Source organism: Buteo buteo, chromosome 1 (genome assembly GCF_964188355.1).
Source record: "Buteo buteo chromosome 1, bButBut1.hap1.1, whole genome shotgun sequence".
Taxonomy (NCBI): domain Eukaryota; kingdom Metazoa; phylum Chordata; class Aves; order Accipitriformes; family Accipitridae; genus Buteo; species Buteo buteo.
The window spans coordinates 44,301,319-44,319,999 of NC_134171.1; the positions used below are offsets into that span (position 1 = coordinate 44,301,319).

The 18,681-nt window shown below is 36.2% G+C and overlaps 1 protein-coding gene across 1 annotated transcript in view; it reads right to left on the reverse strand.

Annotated features, from left to right (window-relative positions):
- Nucleotides 1–18,681, reverse strand: part of TLL1 (tolloid like 1) — a 140,462-nt gene that overhangs the window by 78,454 nt on the left and 43,327 nt on the right. The window contains exon 2 of the mRNA XM_075028950.1: nt 2,202–2,312. Within this exon, the coding sequence (XP_074885051.1) occupies nt 2,202–2,312 (111 nt within the window). The remainder of the gene's footprint in view (nt 1–2,201; nt 2,313–18,681) is intronic.

Consider the following 18,681-nt stretch of genomic DNA (forward strand, 5'->3'; position numbering starts at 1 on the left):
AGCCATGCTCTGAGAAGCTCACAGATTAAGTATCTGACCTTGTAAATCCAGGCAGATAATCCTCACCCACAGGAGTAGTCACATAATGTGAATCAGAGCCTGTGAGCCTCAGGGTTTTTAATTAGTAGTTGCAATGATAAAAGTGACTCTGCAACTCCCTCTTGATGGTTCACACCCAAGTATCGAACCCTTCTGCCTGATGTCACCTTTAGTTTGTGAAGGTCAACAACGGAAAGTGCTCAGAAATCAAGCCTGTAATTTTTATTGTGTCTGTAACTAAGGTAAAATATTAATTTCTTTTCTGTTTTACAAACATTTTACGTTCCTTTTCCAGTTGCTACCTAATATCAACTAGTTAGTTGTTGGCAATTTACTCTTTTGGAAATTAAAAGAGAAAAAAAGCACACTAGGCTGTGCAGTTTGCAAAACCAGGCTCAACTCCTAGTTTATGCATCAAAATACATTTGTAAATTGTAAAATTGAGTTCTCCAACTGTTTTTAGAAAAATTAAGAATGTTGAGGGTTCACTGAGAGCCATTACAAAATCATTAACTTCAGCAGAATTAGTTCTCTGAAGTCCAGTCCCACTGACCATTGCAGTTGCATTGATTCCTCTTGTGCAATAAAGGTAGAAAAATTTGATCCAAATGCATTAGTAATCCTCAGTAGGATGACTCAATATCCTGAATGGGAGACTGTCCACAGGAAAAGATAATGCACAAATCTCAAGACAGATAAGGAAAGAAAATTAAATAATAGAATATTAAATATTATTTTAAAACAGCTTAGAAATGTATATTCTTTCTGTGGCAATTGACAAAAAATAACTGTGCAGTTAAAGAAAAAAAAAAACAGAAAAGCAAGAAGAAAAAGGAAAGTCAGCAGGCCAAAGAAATCACTTGACTGCATCCACTTTAAGGGGAAATGACCGACCTTGCTCTCTACATTTTGTCAGCAAAACTAGCCCCTGAAATACCTTCAAAGCCAATTAAAACTATTTGTTTGGGGGAACGGGGGGCAGGGAAACTGCTGACTCTATTAACATTTTAAAATCCATTCTTGATCTAGAAATGATCAAAAGTGTTCCTGCCTTGAAAAAAACAAGTGGCTTTAAAAGGAGATAAAACAAATTTTCAAGTTGTTCTAAAAATAGTCTAATCACAACATCTAATTAGGAAGAGTAAAAATATTTTAAATATATCAGTATTGAAAGGTTAAATTGAGAATTGCTTCTTTGGTCTGAAAAATTCCTTTCTGATCATTCCTCAAAATGATCCTTATTTCTACATATCAGGAATCATCAAGTTAATAGCTCAGTTCAGGAACATATGGAACATGCTTATTAGAAAATAAACCTCAATTACTCGTTTATACATTTTCTAATAGCACTTTTTCCACACTTTTCCTAAGTAACTTGGCTTTTTTGGTACCATAACCTGAAAGTTTACAAATTCTCAGTTACGAATTACAAATTGGAGCCTGAAAGCATAGATGTTTTCAGACATTAGACAGACATCCATTTAGACATGATTATGTTTTCTCTCTCTCACACACACACATATATATTTACACAAAAATAATATCTCTTCATCTATCTGTCTGAATATCCAACTGCCTGTGTTAATCAGATTGCAGCTTCTGGCACTAATGCACTGTATGTTAACAATAGCAAATAAACATCTATTAAAATGTCAGATAAATAGTTGGTTTTTAGACAAGGCAAATTCTAGCAAGGAGGACACATTCTTGTGTTGCTTTTAGATCTCGGTACTGATTTGGATGGAACTGAAAAAGCAAAATGAGGGGTTGTAATCCAAGACCCGCAGTCTCGCCTCTAGGTTTCCACGTATGTTCTCCATAGAGCATTTGGGCTCTGCTATTGGGAAATTTTAGTGACGAAAGCAAAGTGTTGTACAATTTCCTTTCCCACATGACCGCCTGTAGAGTGGACTTACAGTTCCTACAGCTTCTGCTCTTCAGTTCAAGAAGATATTTTTAATCAGAAATGCCAGAATAAAATTAAAATTTTAGCTTTTCTTTCCCTAAAACAAATTTATACTCATTGTTTAATAACATTTTAAATTGTAAACTAATATTACCCAAAACATTATACTGACTTTCTACATTTAAAAGAAAGATTGCCTTCTACGCAGAAGTAAATAACAGGAAAAATAAGTTAAAACAAGCTTGAAATATCATACCTGTGTTATGGCCAAGTCTTTCGTTGGAGTGCTGCGTAAGGTCAATCGTCCTGTCAATTTGAAAGATTTTTAAGTCTTCATCATCTAAGGCAATATCTCCCCAAAAGACAGCTTTAAATAAAAAAGAGCTCAATTTAATTAAAGAATTTATTTAGACATTAAAACTAACCTGAAGACTATAATGCCATGTTACAACCCTTGGGAAAATATGTGACAAATATATATATATTTATATCACATATATTTTCTTACTGATCTATATTTTTATACAAAGAAAGAAAACTACCTAGCAAAAGACAAATAATTTCAGTATTCTCCTAAACTCTTACAGTCTTTTTAGTTTCTTCACACATTATGTAAGTGCAATCATTTAAATGTAATGTCAGTCTATTAACAAATTTTCAGCATGTGTTGTTTTCTCTAAGTAAATACAACCAAGCATAAAAGGCGCTGAAACATGTTAACATTTGAACTATGAAATCAAAAACATACAGTACTGAGAAATTATTACATTCCCTAACATCTTCCTGAAAATGAGAATTATTTGAAGTATTTTTTATTATGTTCCAATCACTTTCTATATTACATTTTTTGCCTCAGAGAATTAATATGTTTATCTGTTTTCTGTAAAACTGAGAGGAAAAAAACCCTTTCTTTTTCATTTTCCTCTTGTTCTACTCGTACGCTTTTCTTTTATAGCTAATATCACTATCAGGAATCTTTCAAATACTCCCCCCCTCCCCCCAAGCTCCAGTCTCTCTTCTTCTTAACCTTTCTTTGGCCTTTTGGTGGGTTTCTTCTCTCTTTTCCTGTTCTCTTTCAGGTTCTCTCAGTTTTTTTCTGTTAGACTTTTGCATAGCTAACTCATCTTCCCTAAGCTGCCATCACAACTTAACGAACCAAGATATAGGCCCACTTGCAAGAATTTGGGATCTATAACCTCAGTCTTTCATCTCTGCCTATTTTTGCTGAGAATTTATCCTGAGATCTCCCTGCCAGCTCAAACTTATCATTAAAGCTGAACTCAACAGGCCATATCCTCAACTGCTGTGAATGAAGTCAACAGAGCATACACCAATTAACATCAGCTGAAGTGGTTGTTTATTATCTTTTTCCAAATTCTTCCTTTTATGTCTCTTCAATGTCTCTGTCAATAGCTCTAATATTTGTCCCCTCAGAGTCACAAAACCCCTGGGTTCAATCTTGGTGTCATCTCCAACTCTTTCCCTTCTTTCCCCCATCCAGGAAGACATCACTAACTCTGCTTGGTTGGTCGTTATACAGTTCCACAGCAAATTGCTTTCTTCTCTTCCATACAACTAAAATCTTGTCCAAAGTCCAGCTGTTACCAAATCGTTCTCTCTGGTCTACTTCCATTCAAACTGATCCTAAACATTGTTAGCTAGTATTCTTTTTCTCTGTTTGTTCTTTATATCTGTTGTAGAGACCATTCCTCAGATAATATTCTCAGTAGTTTCTTGTTGCTGCAAAAGTCACCTTTTTCTTATTTATTGATGCTCACATTCATTAGTACTTCATCAAATCCGTATCAAAAAAAGTCTTCACTTAGGCAAAAAGATATGTATTTCTAAAGAACTCCCAGATATTGCATTACTTCTTCCTATCTCCATTATTTTTCTTGAATGCAAGGCAACTAGGAGAAAACACATTGCAAATGCCTTTGGTCTGCCTTGTAAAACACCTCAAAAAAAAAAAAATAGATCACCTACACAGAGTTCCAAAATGAAAATCAAACTTTTCAGTTAAAACCATAACCAATATCTTCTGTCTTCCCTAAATATGGATATTTCCATGTATATTATTTTTACACAAAAAGATAATGTTTCTTAGAAACCACAAGTATTTGAGACCATTTCTGAAACTGTTCAGTCACTTCTAACACATTTCTGAACACTCTCTTTCCATGGGTCACTATTTCCTCATTTTCACGTTGGGCACACTGGGGATATCTTTCCTCTGGCTAGCCTGCTCTCACCAGTGATGGTTTTTACCACCAGGTCAAGAGACAGAGCTAGGGGCAGCTCTAGGTGGGTTTTTTCCCTTAAGTTTCTATGAAAGAGATCTCAAATTGTCAGGGTTTTGAACAGCAAGGGGAGAAAGTCAGTAGTGACCATCTGACTTGAGTTAAATATTATTTATTATTACTATTATAAACACCTTCTAGAGATTTCTCTTGGATGTCATTCATAACAGGGGCCACTGTATAAGCACAATGAAAGACTGCAAACTTTAATAAAATGGGAAGAGGAAGCAACTGCTAACATTTAAGTCTACAAAGACATGATGTGCCACAGCAGAGATCACACAGGTTGCCCACACCACACTCAAGGAAGCACTAAAACTTAATGGCAAGCCCATTTTTCTTTCCTGGTAATATTGAGCGTTAACAAAAGGAAGGTTCTGAATTAACAATAGATGACACAACAAATAACTCACTGATGGAAATGCATTAGCAGAAATCACTTTGGTTTCAGTGTGTAATACTGATGTATAAATATGAAAACCCAAGGCAAATAAAACTTCAGAAAAAAAGTAGAAAAAAAAAAAATCATGGAAAATATCCTCCCTAGTCTTGATGATGCATCGTTATCACTTCACTGTGGTAACATTCATTTTGCCATGAAAATACAAATAGCAAAGACTAAACCCTGTGAATTTGTCTGACATAAATGCATTGAATTTATGTGCACATATATAATATATACCTCAGTGTTCAGTCAAGGTATAGTAACTTTGTCTGTTGGGTTAGAAAGCAAAACAAAGTTACATTATTTTTGTTAAATATCTGGACTGCTAGCTAGTTTTTGATTAGCAACCAAGCACAAGGTTAAGTTTAACAATAATAAAACCATGGTAATGTAACAGTAAGTGCTGATGCAAGTTTGACGTAACTAGACAAGTAATCTGTGTGACCAATAGGAGCTAGGTTCTCTAATGTATTAACTAAACACGAGTTAAGAATGAAGAAAGAAATATATATGATTGTTTGTCTAAATATATAATGGAAAATTTGGAGCCTTCTTCAGGCCACTGGTTTTTTGATGCAAGGCAGTTCTGTTTTGCAGAAGACAATAAACACATAACAGACAAACATGATGAAAGGCAGAAACCTTCATAGAATTAACTCATTTTACTTCAGCAACAATTTAACAATTGCCATTTTACTTTTACTGAAATAAACCTGTGATTTTCTGAATTAATTTCAGTGCAACTGAGAAGATATATACCTAGCAAAAGAAACAACAGTTAACTGATGCTATTTAATTTCAATATAGTCCAAACCATCAGCAACTGAGACAAGGGAGCTGATAACTGCTTTTTAAAAAATACACGATTTTTCCAATGAAAGATCTGAACTGAATATAAATTCTGCCCTTCAAAGACTGAAGCACAAGTCCACTTGAATTGTCAAAAAAAATAAAACCAGGTATCACGCACGACTGTTAAAAGTAATCTTTTTTTTTTTTTTTTGAATGCCTGTGTAAGTGTTAAACTACTTTGTAACTAGAGAAGACCGTATTTTTATCTCCTGCCTTAAAATTTTTATGGCCTGAAACTATCTGAAGAAGTCACTCTGTATACTTCACCATGTCACACACCAGTCTTAACCTTACAGAAAGCAAGCAGAAGATTGTTTGGGTATGCAAGGCATGATGTTAAAGACTTTGCTAAGAGCATGTTAGGATTAAGAGCTTTATTAGCTCCCTCTAAGGAACTTCTGACAGAATTGACATGTTCAGCTCTGCACCTCCCTCATTTTTCACAGATATTTAATTAATAAGTTTCATCCAGAAAATTAACAAGAATCTGATAACCAATTCACTTAGCATGCAAAAAAAAAAAAAAAAAAAAGGAAACAAAAGGATGGAAGAACTTTCAAAATTATCCAAACAGAACTTTAATGTACTTCTACTTATTTCAGGTTGCTTCATATTATCTCTTATCTTATCTATTTGCTGATCAGGAAAACTCGATGTTTACAGGCAGCTTTTTCATTTAACTTGAAAATGCAAGATTGACCATAAACTTTGGAAAAATCTGTTGAAAACCTGAGACATCTTTTATTACAGGGGGAAGGTATTTCAAATATCTTTTATTAGATATAGGTTCTTAATAAAAAAGAAAATGGATCTTTCTGTTCAATACTTGATAAAGAGATATATATCTTGTTATACCAAATTTCATGCAACTTCATTTTTATTGGGGGGGGGGGGGTATGTTTTATATGGCCACTACATTATACATTTACACAAATTCAACAGAGGCAATACATGCATCAATTTCAGAAAAATGGACACAAACTGATTACACAGTAAAAGTATGTTTTTCTGTAACAGTGAAAAAGGATTTACGTGGAGCTGTTAAACCAGAAAATACTCTTCGCCAGCAGATGCAGTTTTGCTTTCACACAACTCAGAGCCCTCAGTCAAACATCACCTTCAAAAAGGTCTTATTTTATTAAAAGACAAAACACTCCCCTGTGAAGCAGCTAAGTTTCCTACATGTAAACAATCGGCTCACAAACATGAAAACAAACAGAAAAATAAGTAGGTTGGAAAAGATATCTCCCAGCCAGAGAAACACACCTTAATATTAACACACAAGTAATGTGATTGGAAAGGAAAAATAAAATTATCTATAAAATACAGATCAAGCAAGGAACTACAGTTACATTCTACTACTTGTAACAGGAACTATTATTTTATCATAAATAATTAAGATTCATTTGTAAAGCTTTCTTCGCTAATCTACTCTCTTCCAACAAGACCATCACCGCGTCCAATATCCAGTATTCTAAAGATATAAAATAAGCTACTAAGGATAGGAAATAATAATAAATAATTTTTTAAAAAAGAGATGAAAACTATTTTAAGTATATGGATGTACCACATATGGTATGAATCAATTAGCATACCCAGGACAAAAAAGGCTTTCATGACTCTATAGAAGATGGTCAGAAGTCCATGGAACAAGAAAGAAATCATGTGGTTAAATCTATGGGGCTGTGATATGCAGTAGGATGGCTCATTCTGGGATTTGAAATATCAATTAGCATGTAAGTCTGAAAAATATATAAAGGAGTATATTCCTTATAATTGCAGTAACAAAATTATCTACATCAAACTTCCTTCACCACTTGTCCTACAATTATTAATTTTTAAAACTCAAATCATAAACAGCCATTTTTTAATAAAATATATTCCTGATAGTATTCATACTGATATTAGTAACAAAATATAAAATGCACATGAGTAAAGATTGCTAGTGTTTGCCCCTACAGCGCAGCAGTGTACCAGAAGAAAACCAGCTCTACCTTGGGATAAATGAGGAGCACCCAGCTACCAAGGACAGCTCTAAGAGACTGACATCATCAGAGACCACTGTGATCCAGAAACCATCTTCATGACGTGATTTGTTCTGATGACTGTGCAGACTAGAAAAACATTCAACTCGGATACAACTTTCCCACATTTGGAAAACTTGTGAAAATAAAATTCAAGAAATGCTTTCTTAGACTTTCTCAAACCGAGATGGAAATTGTGATCAGCCACACAGGTATTCTCTTGCTCTGTGACCAGACGCAGAATTGTGACAGGGAGATTACTCCTGTACTGAGAAGATGCCAATGAAAGGATTAAGGCAATATTAGAAGACATTTTAAAAGCAAAGCCTCAGATTTTGGTATGCTACTGGGAGTGGAAAGCACAGGAAGTTTATGCTTCACCCCCTTCATAGAAGCTGCCAAGAACGGACAATAAAAATATTTAAGTTTAGTGCAAGGTAAAATTGAAATCTGAAGAGCTCCTTTAACGTCCTTCAATGGCAGGTGGGACACCCAGCACTTTTCAAAGTCTGACCGGTAATTCATGCAGCAAGAGATGCCAAAAAGTGTGTTGGCCCAGGTTCAAGGTAGATATTCATCTAAACCCACATGTGCAGCGGTTTCAATTAGCAGCCTCTTCTATAGCTGAGTCATTGAGTACTTCCCTGTAACAACACAGCTATGTGCATTATAGTCTGTCTTGGTGAGTCATTTTGTTCCATACAATCCATTCACAGCTTACATAACTGCCTCTAACTCTGAATAGAAAAAGGAAAATTTAGACCTAAATAAGTACAAACAATTTCACTTCATTACAAGGGAGACAACTTACAGTGCTATAATTAACCTGATATTGTATTCCTACTCTCTTCAAATCAGTTCAGTCTTTCCAAGATTTTCATGTGCAATACACTTTTCTTAGAAATCATTAAAATAAGAACAAGACAGGGCAAATAAACAGCAGAAGATCTTATGTGCAACCACAAGCATAAGACTGCATGCCATACCCTGAACTCTTTCTATTACTGTTTGTCATGAGTGCTACTTTCAGCCATAACCATGTGCTAAATTTCTGTTTACCAGAGCTCAGAACTTTCAAAAGAAATTTATGAATTGAAATTGAAGTTAATTTAATCAAGTGTTTGATAATTATCCAAATCAGTCTGGCTTTTTATTGAAGAAAAATATGACAGCAAAAAAAAGTTAAACAAAACTTTAACAACATCACATAGAAGACCAAAGCAGCCCACTTTCACAGACATGCCAAACCAAGAAATTAGCTACTTCATTAATTTCACCATGCAGCATTTTCAAATCTGTGCGTGACTTTGAGCAAGTCTTAGTGAAACCTCTTGATTTACTTCCAAAAGGTCACAGACACACCTGAAAAGGGATATAACACCTTTGACTGGCTCCTTCCATGTTCCTACTTACTGTAAAAGTAAATTATGTAAAATAGCAAGCCCATCAACACTCATACAAATTCCGTTTCTCAAGACTCCTGCTTCAAACTCCTCACCAGAAAGCCACCATTTTCCCTAAGGAATGTATCATTTCCACTTCTATCAGAAAAGGAAATAACGATGGCAGAATACTTTAAACACCTCCAGACTCTATACCAGGTAGAAATACAATTCTCCAGTCTTTTGAATGTGGCATCTCTTGACAACAGCTCACATAGGCATACATGAAGTTATCCTGAAATCATCTACCTTATGTATGGCAGCGATGTAGCCTTAGAAGTGCAAATTTTGATGCAATTTACTCAAATTTTCAATGGCACAGTCTCCCTCTTGACATCATTACCTACAACTCACCACTGTATCATGTCACCCACTCTTAGAAACTTCCCCTATGTTGCCCACGCACAATGCTTTTAGCTTCCTTCCTTCCTTTCACCATGTGTTCACATTTACAGGTAAGGTGCTGGCACGGCAACATCCCTGCTGGGGCCAAGTTACACTTGTGGAGCCCCATCTGTGGTATGTAACATTTCACTGCAGCTCCTTCACCCCGTTCTCCAAACTCTGCAGGAAGTTATTACCAAACTGACCCAACTAGGACAGAAAAACTACCAGGTATGACCTGACTGTGGACACAAAAACCAGCTGTAGAGCCAAAGGCGGGAGAAGAAAAATAATTGCCGGGCAGGCATCATCCCCCATCCTATAGAGCCAGCTGGTTCCAGACATTCGTCCCAGGCACATGGCAATCAGATCATAGCACAGATGGGCTATGGGTTAAGTGGCATGCAGCACTGGGGCATGTTCCAAGTTTTTCAAAGCAGAAAACATCTCCAATAGAAAACAATACTCTCAAGGAAAATGGAGTATTTGTGACACCCTTTATCATGGTAAAATCTTCACTTACCAAAAGAGGCATTTGTAGAGCTGGATCTTTGTGAAAGGGGATACTAATTTGCAAGAGATGTTTCTCCATGATACAGCATAAATATTGGTTTACAGATGTCCGTTTCCTTTGAACTAACTACATCTTTTACTTTGTTCTTAATTTGAAAGTAGTGACTTTTTCAATTCCATTTTTTTCTGTTTCCTTTTTTGAGGGACAGCTTTCATACTCCTTTACAATTAGTACAAAAAAAAAAAAAATCTTCAAGAAAGCAAAGACTATTTTGACAGAAGTTGCAATCTTAGGTAAAAGGACAAGCTTCGCTCCTGAACTTACTGAATGGTATTTTGAGGACAGGCTCTTCAACAATGCAACAGCTCCTCTGTGAGAGGTTTGGTTCTTGGTTAAACTGTTCAACCTGGCAAGCTTCCTGACTTTCAGTAACTTTTGGTTTTCGTTGTTTGGGGGGGGGGGGGTGTTTTTGGTTTTTTTTTAATGAAAGATCATCATCAACATCACACACACTTTGTAACTGGTAAAATCTATTCCTCATGTAAAGGGTTAACTGCTGAACTGAATGCAGAGGGCACTGCTAAGCAAACAGTAAAGGTGTCTTGGCAAAGCAAGCAGCTACTCAAAGAACTTTCTTCATCACTGATCACTGCCTCAGGCCAGATATTGGCAAAACAAACCTATGGAGAAATGCTCTGAAAGAGATCCATTTACCCATCCTGCTATTAACTTTTTATTATTATTACTTTCTACTATTTCTAGTTTTTAGACTGCAAAAAGAGTCAAAAGTGGAAAAAAAAATTGAAACACAAGCCTTTCTTAAGAGCAGTTATCAATCACTTTGAAAGGAAGGCCACACCAAGAAACCAGTGGCTCTCAGAAAGATCAATGATTGCCAAAAATATAGGGCAATCACAGCTAATTTTTCTGACCACAACAAATGCTGACCTGCTTTATATGAAACCACATGCAAGAGTACCATCATTTCCTAGGTCTGTAACCCTTCTGCCACCAGGATAACAGAGACAGTGAGGGAAATATTTCTCACTTTTCCTGGGAACGGTGCATGTCACCCCTAGCAGAAGCCACTGCCCCAGTATTTGCTGACCTTTCATTTAGTGATAACACACTGTGGTTTCTGGCATAGGAATAGAGGGCTGACAGGTCGTGGGGGTTTTTTGCTGTCCCCAATCACCTGCAAATGCTGACTACTTCTGCTATAGCTAGCTTCATTAAGGAGGCCAGAAAAATACACCGGGGGGGGGAATTCAGGTCTATAATATCACAACAGTCATAATTACCCCAGTTAGCCCTGTATGACCACTATGATGCTATAATATTCATCTTCATTTTACTTTGAAACTCCATTATCCTGTGAATAGCCTTAGGGTCAAGATCTACAAAGTTAATTATATGGCTAAGCTTTCTTACAGTAGAAAGAACAGAGTCTATGAGGTAAAATTATCACATCTTTTTAAAAGTGAAAGCTTTTTAAAAATATAGAAAATACATAAATGTATAAAACTAGAAAGAACAAAACTTATTGTTTTAAAATTAAGAATAGAAATTTGGAACAGAATTGAATTAATTCTATTTCTCAAAGAATGGGAAGATGGATAACTTGAAAAATAAGCTGCATATAGAAGAATGGAGAAAACCCTTTGTTGGAAAGAAAGTTGTCAGTCTGAGCATGCCACCTACACGAAACAGCTGTTAGAGCTGAGACAGACACAGCAGCTGCTACAAGGCCTCCCCAAAGATGCAAGCCTTAGACATTTTCATTTGAACACCAAGAAAACAGAATAGCACCACCAAATCGAGTTACCAAGCTAACTGATAAGGCATGGCACAAGTCAAAGGATTAAACAAACTATTTTATTCTTTGCCATTACACCCATATTAGTCAACTGTATCTACTTTGTGCAGAATTTTGTATAACTCAGCTGATCTTTTACAGCTTTTTGTTTTCCTCATACGGTCTAAACTTCAGGTCAAAATAGTTTCTCTAGGTCCACAAAATAAATTACATTTTATAAGTGAAGTACCATACCTTTCATAACTTCTTCTACATGACTAACAACAGGTTTTTTGCTCAGAGCAGACTTAGGTATTTTTAAATTAAAGTAATACTTTCATTGTCATGAAACAACTGTGCATCACTTGAGCACAGTACTAGTTTCTTGTCCCAGAAACTGAATTCAATCAGTTCAGCATGGTTATTAAAGGAAAAATAATTTTCTTGTTTTACTTGGGAGTTCTGAAATATTATTTTCCTTCTAACCAGAAGGTAAAAAAGGAGCTAGAAGTTTACATGTATAGATTCGCCCACACAAATGCATTTGGGGACAGGGGAAGTGTTATTGCATAGTCCTCTGTTCAAAACACAGATCAATTTCTAGTTTGATGACTTTGATGCTTCAATCTTGAAGCCTCAGAAGAGAAGGAAGGTAACAGCACTGTCTGAAGATAGGAAACTGCAGCATAATTATCAAACAAACCATCAGACACTGGAGATAAAGTTCATTTTGTTTCCTAGACTTTTGCAGCTCTTGTGGTCTTCAGCCCAATGCATATTAATGCAACTTGGGAAGAGCAAGTGGAGTTCCAATGTTACTAGTAAAGATCACTTAAGCAAAAAAACATGTGACCCAGTGAGGACAAAGGCATTTTATAGGCTAGGTAGCTGCAAACTAAAACCTTTCCAGGAGTTTGGAGTTAGGCATCTGCACCCTGACCAGTCAACAAGCATGGAAACATTCACCACATGACTGTCATACAGAAAGGGGAACAAACTAACATCAAGTGGAAGCTGAGAGATACACATTCTTGAGCAAAGACCATCAGGACTACAAATCCGTTCCATGCTTTCTCTCCCATCATTAAGAAAAGGTACACAGGTTCAAGCAAAGGTTGAATGAAGCAAGGAAATTAAATCAAACGAAGAACAATGGGAGAGAGCTACAAAGTAGAGAAAAGGAGGTGAAGGAATGTGGCTACTAGGAGGACCATTACCATACAGAAGGCAAACAGCTAGAGTATTTCATTTGAGCCACCTACAATGATTTTGGGGTTTTTTTGGTTTGGGTTTTCGGGGGGGAGAAAGAAAACTTTTAGTGAGGTGGAAGAGCTGGAAAGACCAAGATAATTTCAGACTTTGCCTGAATGTTTGTATTTCAGGGGATAAAGACAAAATCCTTTATATGCTTTTCAACTTTCCAGTCCTGGGGGAAAAAAAAAAAAAAAAAAAAGAAAGAAACATTAAAAAGTTAAGTTCCAACCCAGTCAAATGGAGATATTATTGAGCAGTAAGTATTTCAGAGAATAATATCCTTTCCAAGGATGGAGAACAAAAATAATAAAACACTCAAAATTCACCTGAATAGACTACTGAGGGAGTGGGACAAACCTGTTTTGGTCTTAACTTCAATTTAACATCCTAGCCTTTCCGTGACAGAGTAAGTTACAGGGTCAAAAATTATTGTTTCTGATAAGCTGAAGGAATAGATTTCTATATGTTACAGGGGAAGGAGTATTTTAGATGAGTGTTTCCCAGGTCTTGAGCCTTTGCAAGCATGTTTTCCTGGGGGTTTGCTGCTTCTGAAGACGCTCAGGCAGGTCTGATATGAACGGTGCCCCTGGCAGAGTCCTGGTGCAAGGACTGGGAGACCGAGCTCAGCCCAAGGATGGCCGGAGCCAGCAGAGCAGAGGCACTGCCAGCAGCCTTCAGGGGGAAGCAGCAGTAGCTGTCTGGGGATTTGGAGGACAACCCAGAGGAAGGCTAATTTACAAAAAAAGTTTGGGAATTACTGTTTAGCTAAGATGTCTTACTTTGGAAATACTGGTCTTCAAGAAATTTCACAAGCATAATGTCTTTCTTCTAGTGCTACAGGTTGTTACTATGGCGTAGAAGTGGGTAAGGAACTCAGTAATAAATGAGATAACTCCCTTAGTAATTTTGTTGTGCTATGACAATAAGAGGCCACGTATTTATACAGTAACACTTTCTTTAAAACTTGGCACTAGAATATAATAAACACATCATATTAATGTTACAGTGTAGCAGCACTGATCTATGTGGAAAGCCTCTCCTTCTATACCTTTTCCTTATCCTTGGGAAATGAAAAAAATGTATTTCATTTTCTCACAGACATAAAATCCCAAGTAGGCTAAAGTAGTACCTCTAAAACAGAAAATCCCTGAATAATCATTAAATGCAATCAAAGATTTATGCAGAAAGCCAAATGGCACAGAAAGGAAAGTGCATATTTGAGGGATTATCTGGCATTCAGGATCAAGGTTCTCATCATACCACATGAAATAAATGTTGGTCCATTTGCACCGTCTTAAATTCAAACATTGAGAATTATTAAACTATATATAAATAAACCCTTATTTAGGCTTCAGAAGTGATTTCCATTATCAGCTGCAGCTTCCTGTTTCAGGCATTTTTGTCACAAACCTCACTTAAATCACTCCATCTCGGTTTTTAGCACATCATTCTGCGACCTAGCTCTGCAGAAGAGACAAGGAAAGGGACTAAACAGCTCTTAATGCTGCTTCTTTTGGCAGTGATCCTGTGCTTAATAGAGTAAGTTCTGGGTGTTGGACCAACATAATTCTAGATTCATGTCCACATATTCAATAGATGTCTTCTATCACATTTTTTTCTTAGCAGAGTACAAATTCTAGTCAATACAGCTAAAAAGTTGAACCATTGTTTTACTCTGTATCACCCAATTCACATCATGGTTTAAAATAGAAATTAGTCCTATTCGTCACAACTATTTGCTTGCTTGTTACTGAATACAGATGATTTTTTTTTTTTTCCAGCATTTGTAATTTAAGGGATTGGGGTGGGTTTTTTTTGTTTTCCCCATGGAGACTCTGCACAGCTGCTAATTATTTCTTGGACACAGCAAGTAAAACAGAAACTGAAAAAAGATCCTCAGAGTTAGTGAGGCGACAGTAAATGTACAGTGGAAAATCACTGATATTATCTAATGCCTAGTATCAAGTTATTAGTTAGAATTTAATGCTCCATACTTCTGAATCTTACATAGCTTAATATTCTAAGCAATTTTAGCCATGCTAGTACTTGAGACAGAATTTATACAATCATTCTAATATTTGCTTCTTGATAGAGACAATGAAACCTCATCTCAGCTTTGCATTTGTTCCCTCTTGAAAAACGCTATTCTGCTATAGAAAACTAGTGCTGCATAGCTGCTGAAAGCTTTTTTAAATCCTTGTTTTTAAACAGTAAAGAGTATTAGCCTTTTGCGAGTACTCTGCTGCAAGCCAGCAGAATCACCGCCCCATTCTGAAGAGAATTATGTTGCATGCAGTCCAAGCTTACTCACTTCCTAGGTTTTGGCACTGTTGGTAATTCAAGTATCATCAACAGAACCTAAGCGGAGGAGGTCGGGGAGAGGGCGATAAAAAAAATACACAGCTTCAACTTTCTCCTGTCCCTATAGTTTCTTTGCAAGACTGTCTTTAACCCCAAACTTGTGAGGCTGCAACAACTATTGCCACCCCCAAGCTGCCACAAAATTGATTCGGTTAAACTGTGCATATTTACAGTGGCATTTTACATAAGGACTGAAAGTTTGCTACTTGCTCGCAACTGATTATCAGACTAATGTACCAAAAGCAAATTAAGAAAAAAGGAATCCAGTAATGAAAAACACCTATGAGTTCCACAGATTTTATTACAGACAAACTTGTGGTGTAAAATGGTAGCCATGTAAAAGTTCAAGAATTTCACAAATCTTAAAAGAAAGCAAATAGTTATACCTTGGTTAAGCTTCCCATTTCCAGAAAGTGAGTCTCATGCTGATCCCCATTTTATAAAGCATTTTAGTTTGTATGTCAAACAGAAACACTGAAGGGCCAATCCAAATAACAGATCCTGATTTTTTCTCCAGGTCTATTATTCTTCTTTTCCTGCTTTCATTAAGCCACTGCAGCTCCTTATGTACTGCTTGCCACCAGATCTCTTAAACTGCTTTATAATAGCAGCCCATATGTTAGCAGGAAGACCGTACCACGGTCCATTTGCCATCCCACTCACAGACATTGCTAGTCCCATTGCAACTGCAACAGTCTTAATTATAGTTGTTGTTTGCATGAATACAGGGAAGACAGATACTAAGTATTTAATAGTTTTTAATATCTTCAGGTTCCAATTAATAAAGATGTTACTGCCTAAATTAGTCCCAGAGTATTTTTAGATGTCTTTGAATACAATTCAGCAGCTGGAACAAAGGACGTGAGCCAAACGTGATGTTTCTAGCCAGCTCACCCTGGGCTAGCATGGTCTGCTGGCTATGAGGGGTGTGTCTTTTGACAGCAACACAGTGGTGGCCTCAAATAACCTCTTAATATATCTCTGGAAGTAGGAATTACACAAGATACTGCAAATACTACACTTGCTTCAAGCTCAGAGAAAATACAAATATTTAATATCGCTAAAATTCAGAACAAATATGCCAAATTAAATATTACCCTTTTCAGATGACTGCTATTTAGCCTATGGCATTTAGGGTCTAATATTTTAAAAATTCTTGACTAGTAAGATTTTACGAAACAGAAAATGTTAATATGTTCCTTAACTCCTAGATGATCTTTATTCTTTCTTTATTCTTTTATGCTTTCAAAGCAAGCTATTCATAAATAGACATGAATATGTAGAAAACCACAGGAAAAGCACTTAACCAAGTAAAACTTCAGCGCTCAGAAAACAGGTTGCTGTATCACTTACCCCTTTGTAGATCATATGTATTACTACTGTGTTTATAAAGCATTGCCTACCACACGATGTCCAAATGTTAAATGAAAAATCCTGTATTATCAAAAGGCATGCTCCTGTAAATTTTTGAGACTTCTGCCCTACATGTGGGAGAAAAAAAAAAACAACATACAAAACATACACTTTCTTCTACCCACTATCTCTTGTCATATGAATCCTAGTCTGTAAGTCATAATCCTAAACATCCATGTCTCTCATGTGAAAATTGTGGCACTACACATACTCATTTTAAGTACTTCCCTGAGTTAACACAAGAGTAATTGAAAATAGAGTTCCTAGTGAAGGACAAAATGGAAGGATTTGCTTACCCAGTGCTCTGAAGCCATGCTTTTTAAGCCAGCCAACCCATTGGTCTTTGGATGTGAGAGTGCTCAAATAATGCAGTGTATTGTGGGACAGACAAGATTTCAAGTGAATGACCCAGGGCCACTCCCAAGGTTTGGAAAGGAATGCCAGTCACCTAAACTTTAAATTTTCTGTTCACAACTAAAATATCCATAGACTGTCATTTTATACAAATTTATCTGTTTGAAGCTCTTCTAGGGATGATTATAAAACAATATTTCAGATTGTAGATTGGTAGCCGCAATACTGCTTCAGGTATTAGAGAACTGTAATATTACAGTCCTATTGTGAAAGTCAGTGCCCTTCAGTTATAACTTATTTCCCAAGAACATGACTCCCCAAAATAAAAGAATTTTATCATAACATTACTATTACTGCTATAAATACATCTCAGTGGAGAATTCATTCCAATGACATATAAAAATTAATCTGTACAAGTGTCAATTAGAAGCACCTTCACAGATGTGAAGGTGTGACATTTGTGGTTTATAAATCAATCTTGCACTTGTCTAGTTCTGAAATTACATTACTTTCTATCCCTGAAGGGGAAAAAAAGCTCAATATTTTAAAGATATTCAGCTTTTTAATACAATCAGTAGAAATAGATCAGCAGAATATTTTAGAAATTTCGTACTCATTTTCAGCTGCAGAACTGACATATTAATCTTAGAACTAACAAATAGCTAAAGAGGTAGAAGGCAGAATAGAAACAGACAGAAAACTGTCATGCAATATATAAGACATAATTTGAAAGAAAACAAAAAGAAAATCCTTTACTACAGGACTTAAGAATTTTGGGGTTTTTTCATGGCAGACAGAAGGAAGAAACCTAGCTCTAGATTGTGAATATACCAGAAAACTGTCTTTGTGGCATCCTAAAAACTCTTTTAATTTTGATGAATGTCTTAGAAATTCATGAATGCACAAGGGACACTTCAGAGAGCAGTAAATGACCTAACCCAAAGTTTGAGAACAGAAGACATCTTCATGTGCTAAAATGACTTCATTTGTTTTCATAAAACATGGGAGGAACATCTGGCAGGACAGGAAAGGATTCTGGAGCTTTTTAAGGCATCAGAGCTGAAGTTAGCAGGAGGGGTTTGGGGGTTGGATTTTCTTTTCTGATTGCTTGTTTGGCTTTTGCAAAGTGGTACATCACATTTCTGGGACTTAGAGAAAACCAGCTAGAGCCTCACAGTCCAAAACTGGATGGAAAGGACTGCAAGGTTTCTACAAATCTTGAGAAAGTATAGTAGATTAAAGATCTGTGGAATGTGGATTTTAAGAGATTAAAACAAAACCCTGCAAAACAAGCATCAGTATTATATCACCTGCAACAACTCCCTCCATTTGGAAGAAAACAGCAAAAGCTTCCGAGTCACTAAAACCAATACTTCTATTCCCAGTCCTATGCCTGAGTGACTGGACTGATCCAATCTATTTGTGGTAATTTGTGATGCCTCAAAGGTTATGTATTGGATTTGCACTAAAACAAATTATCTTGATAAAACGAGACAAACACCTCTGGGAAATAACGTACTCTGCTAACTCCGCAGGGATACTTTCAGTACTAAGAAAAATCCTGAAAAGCAAAATGCAGCTGCCATTGCTCTCCTTCC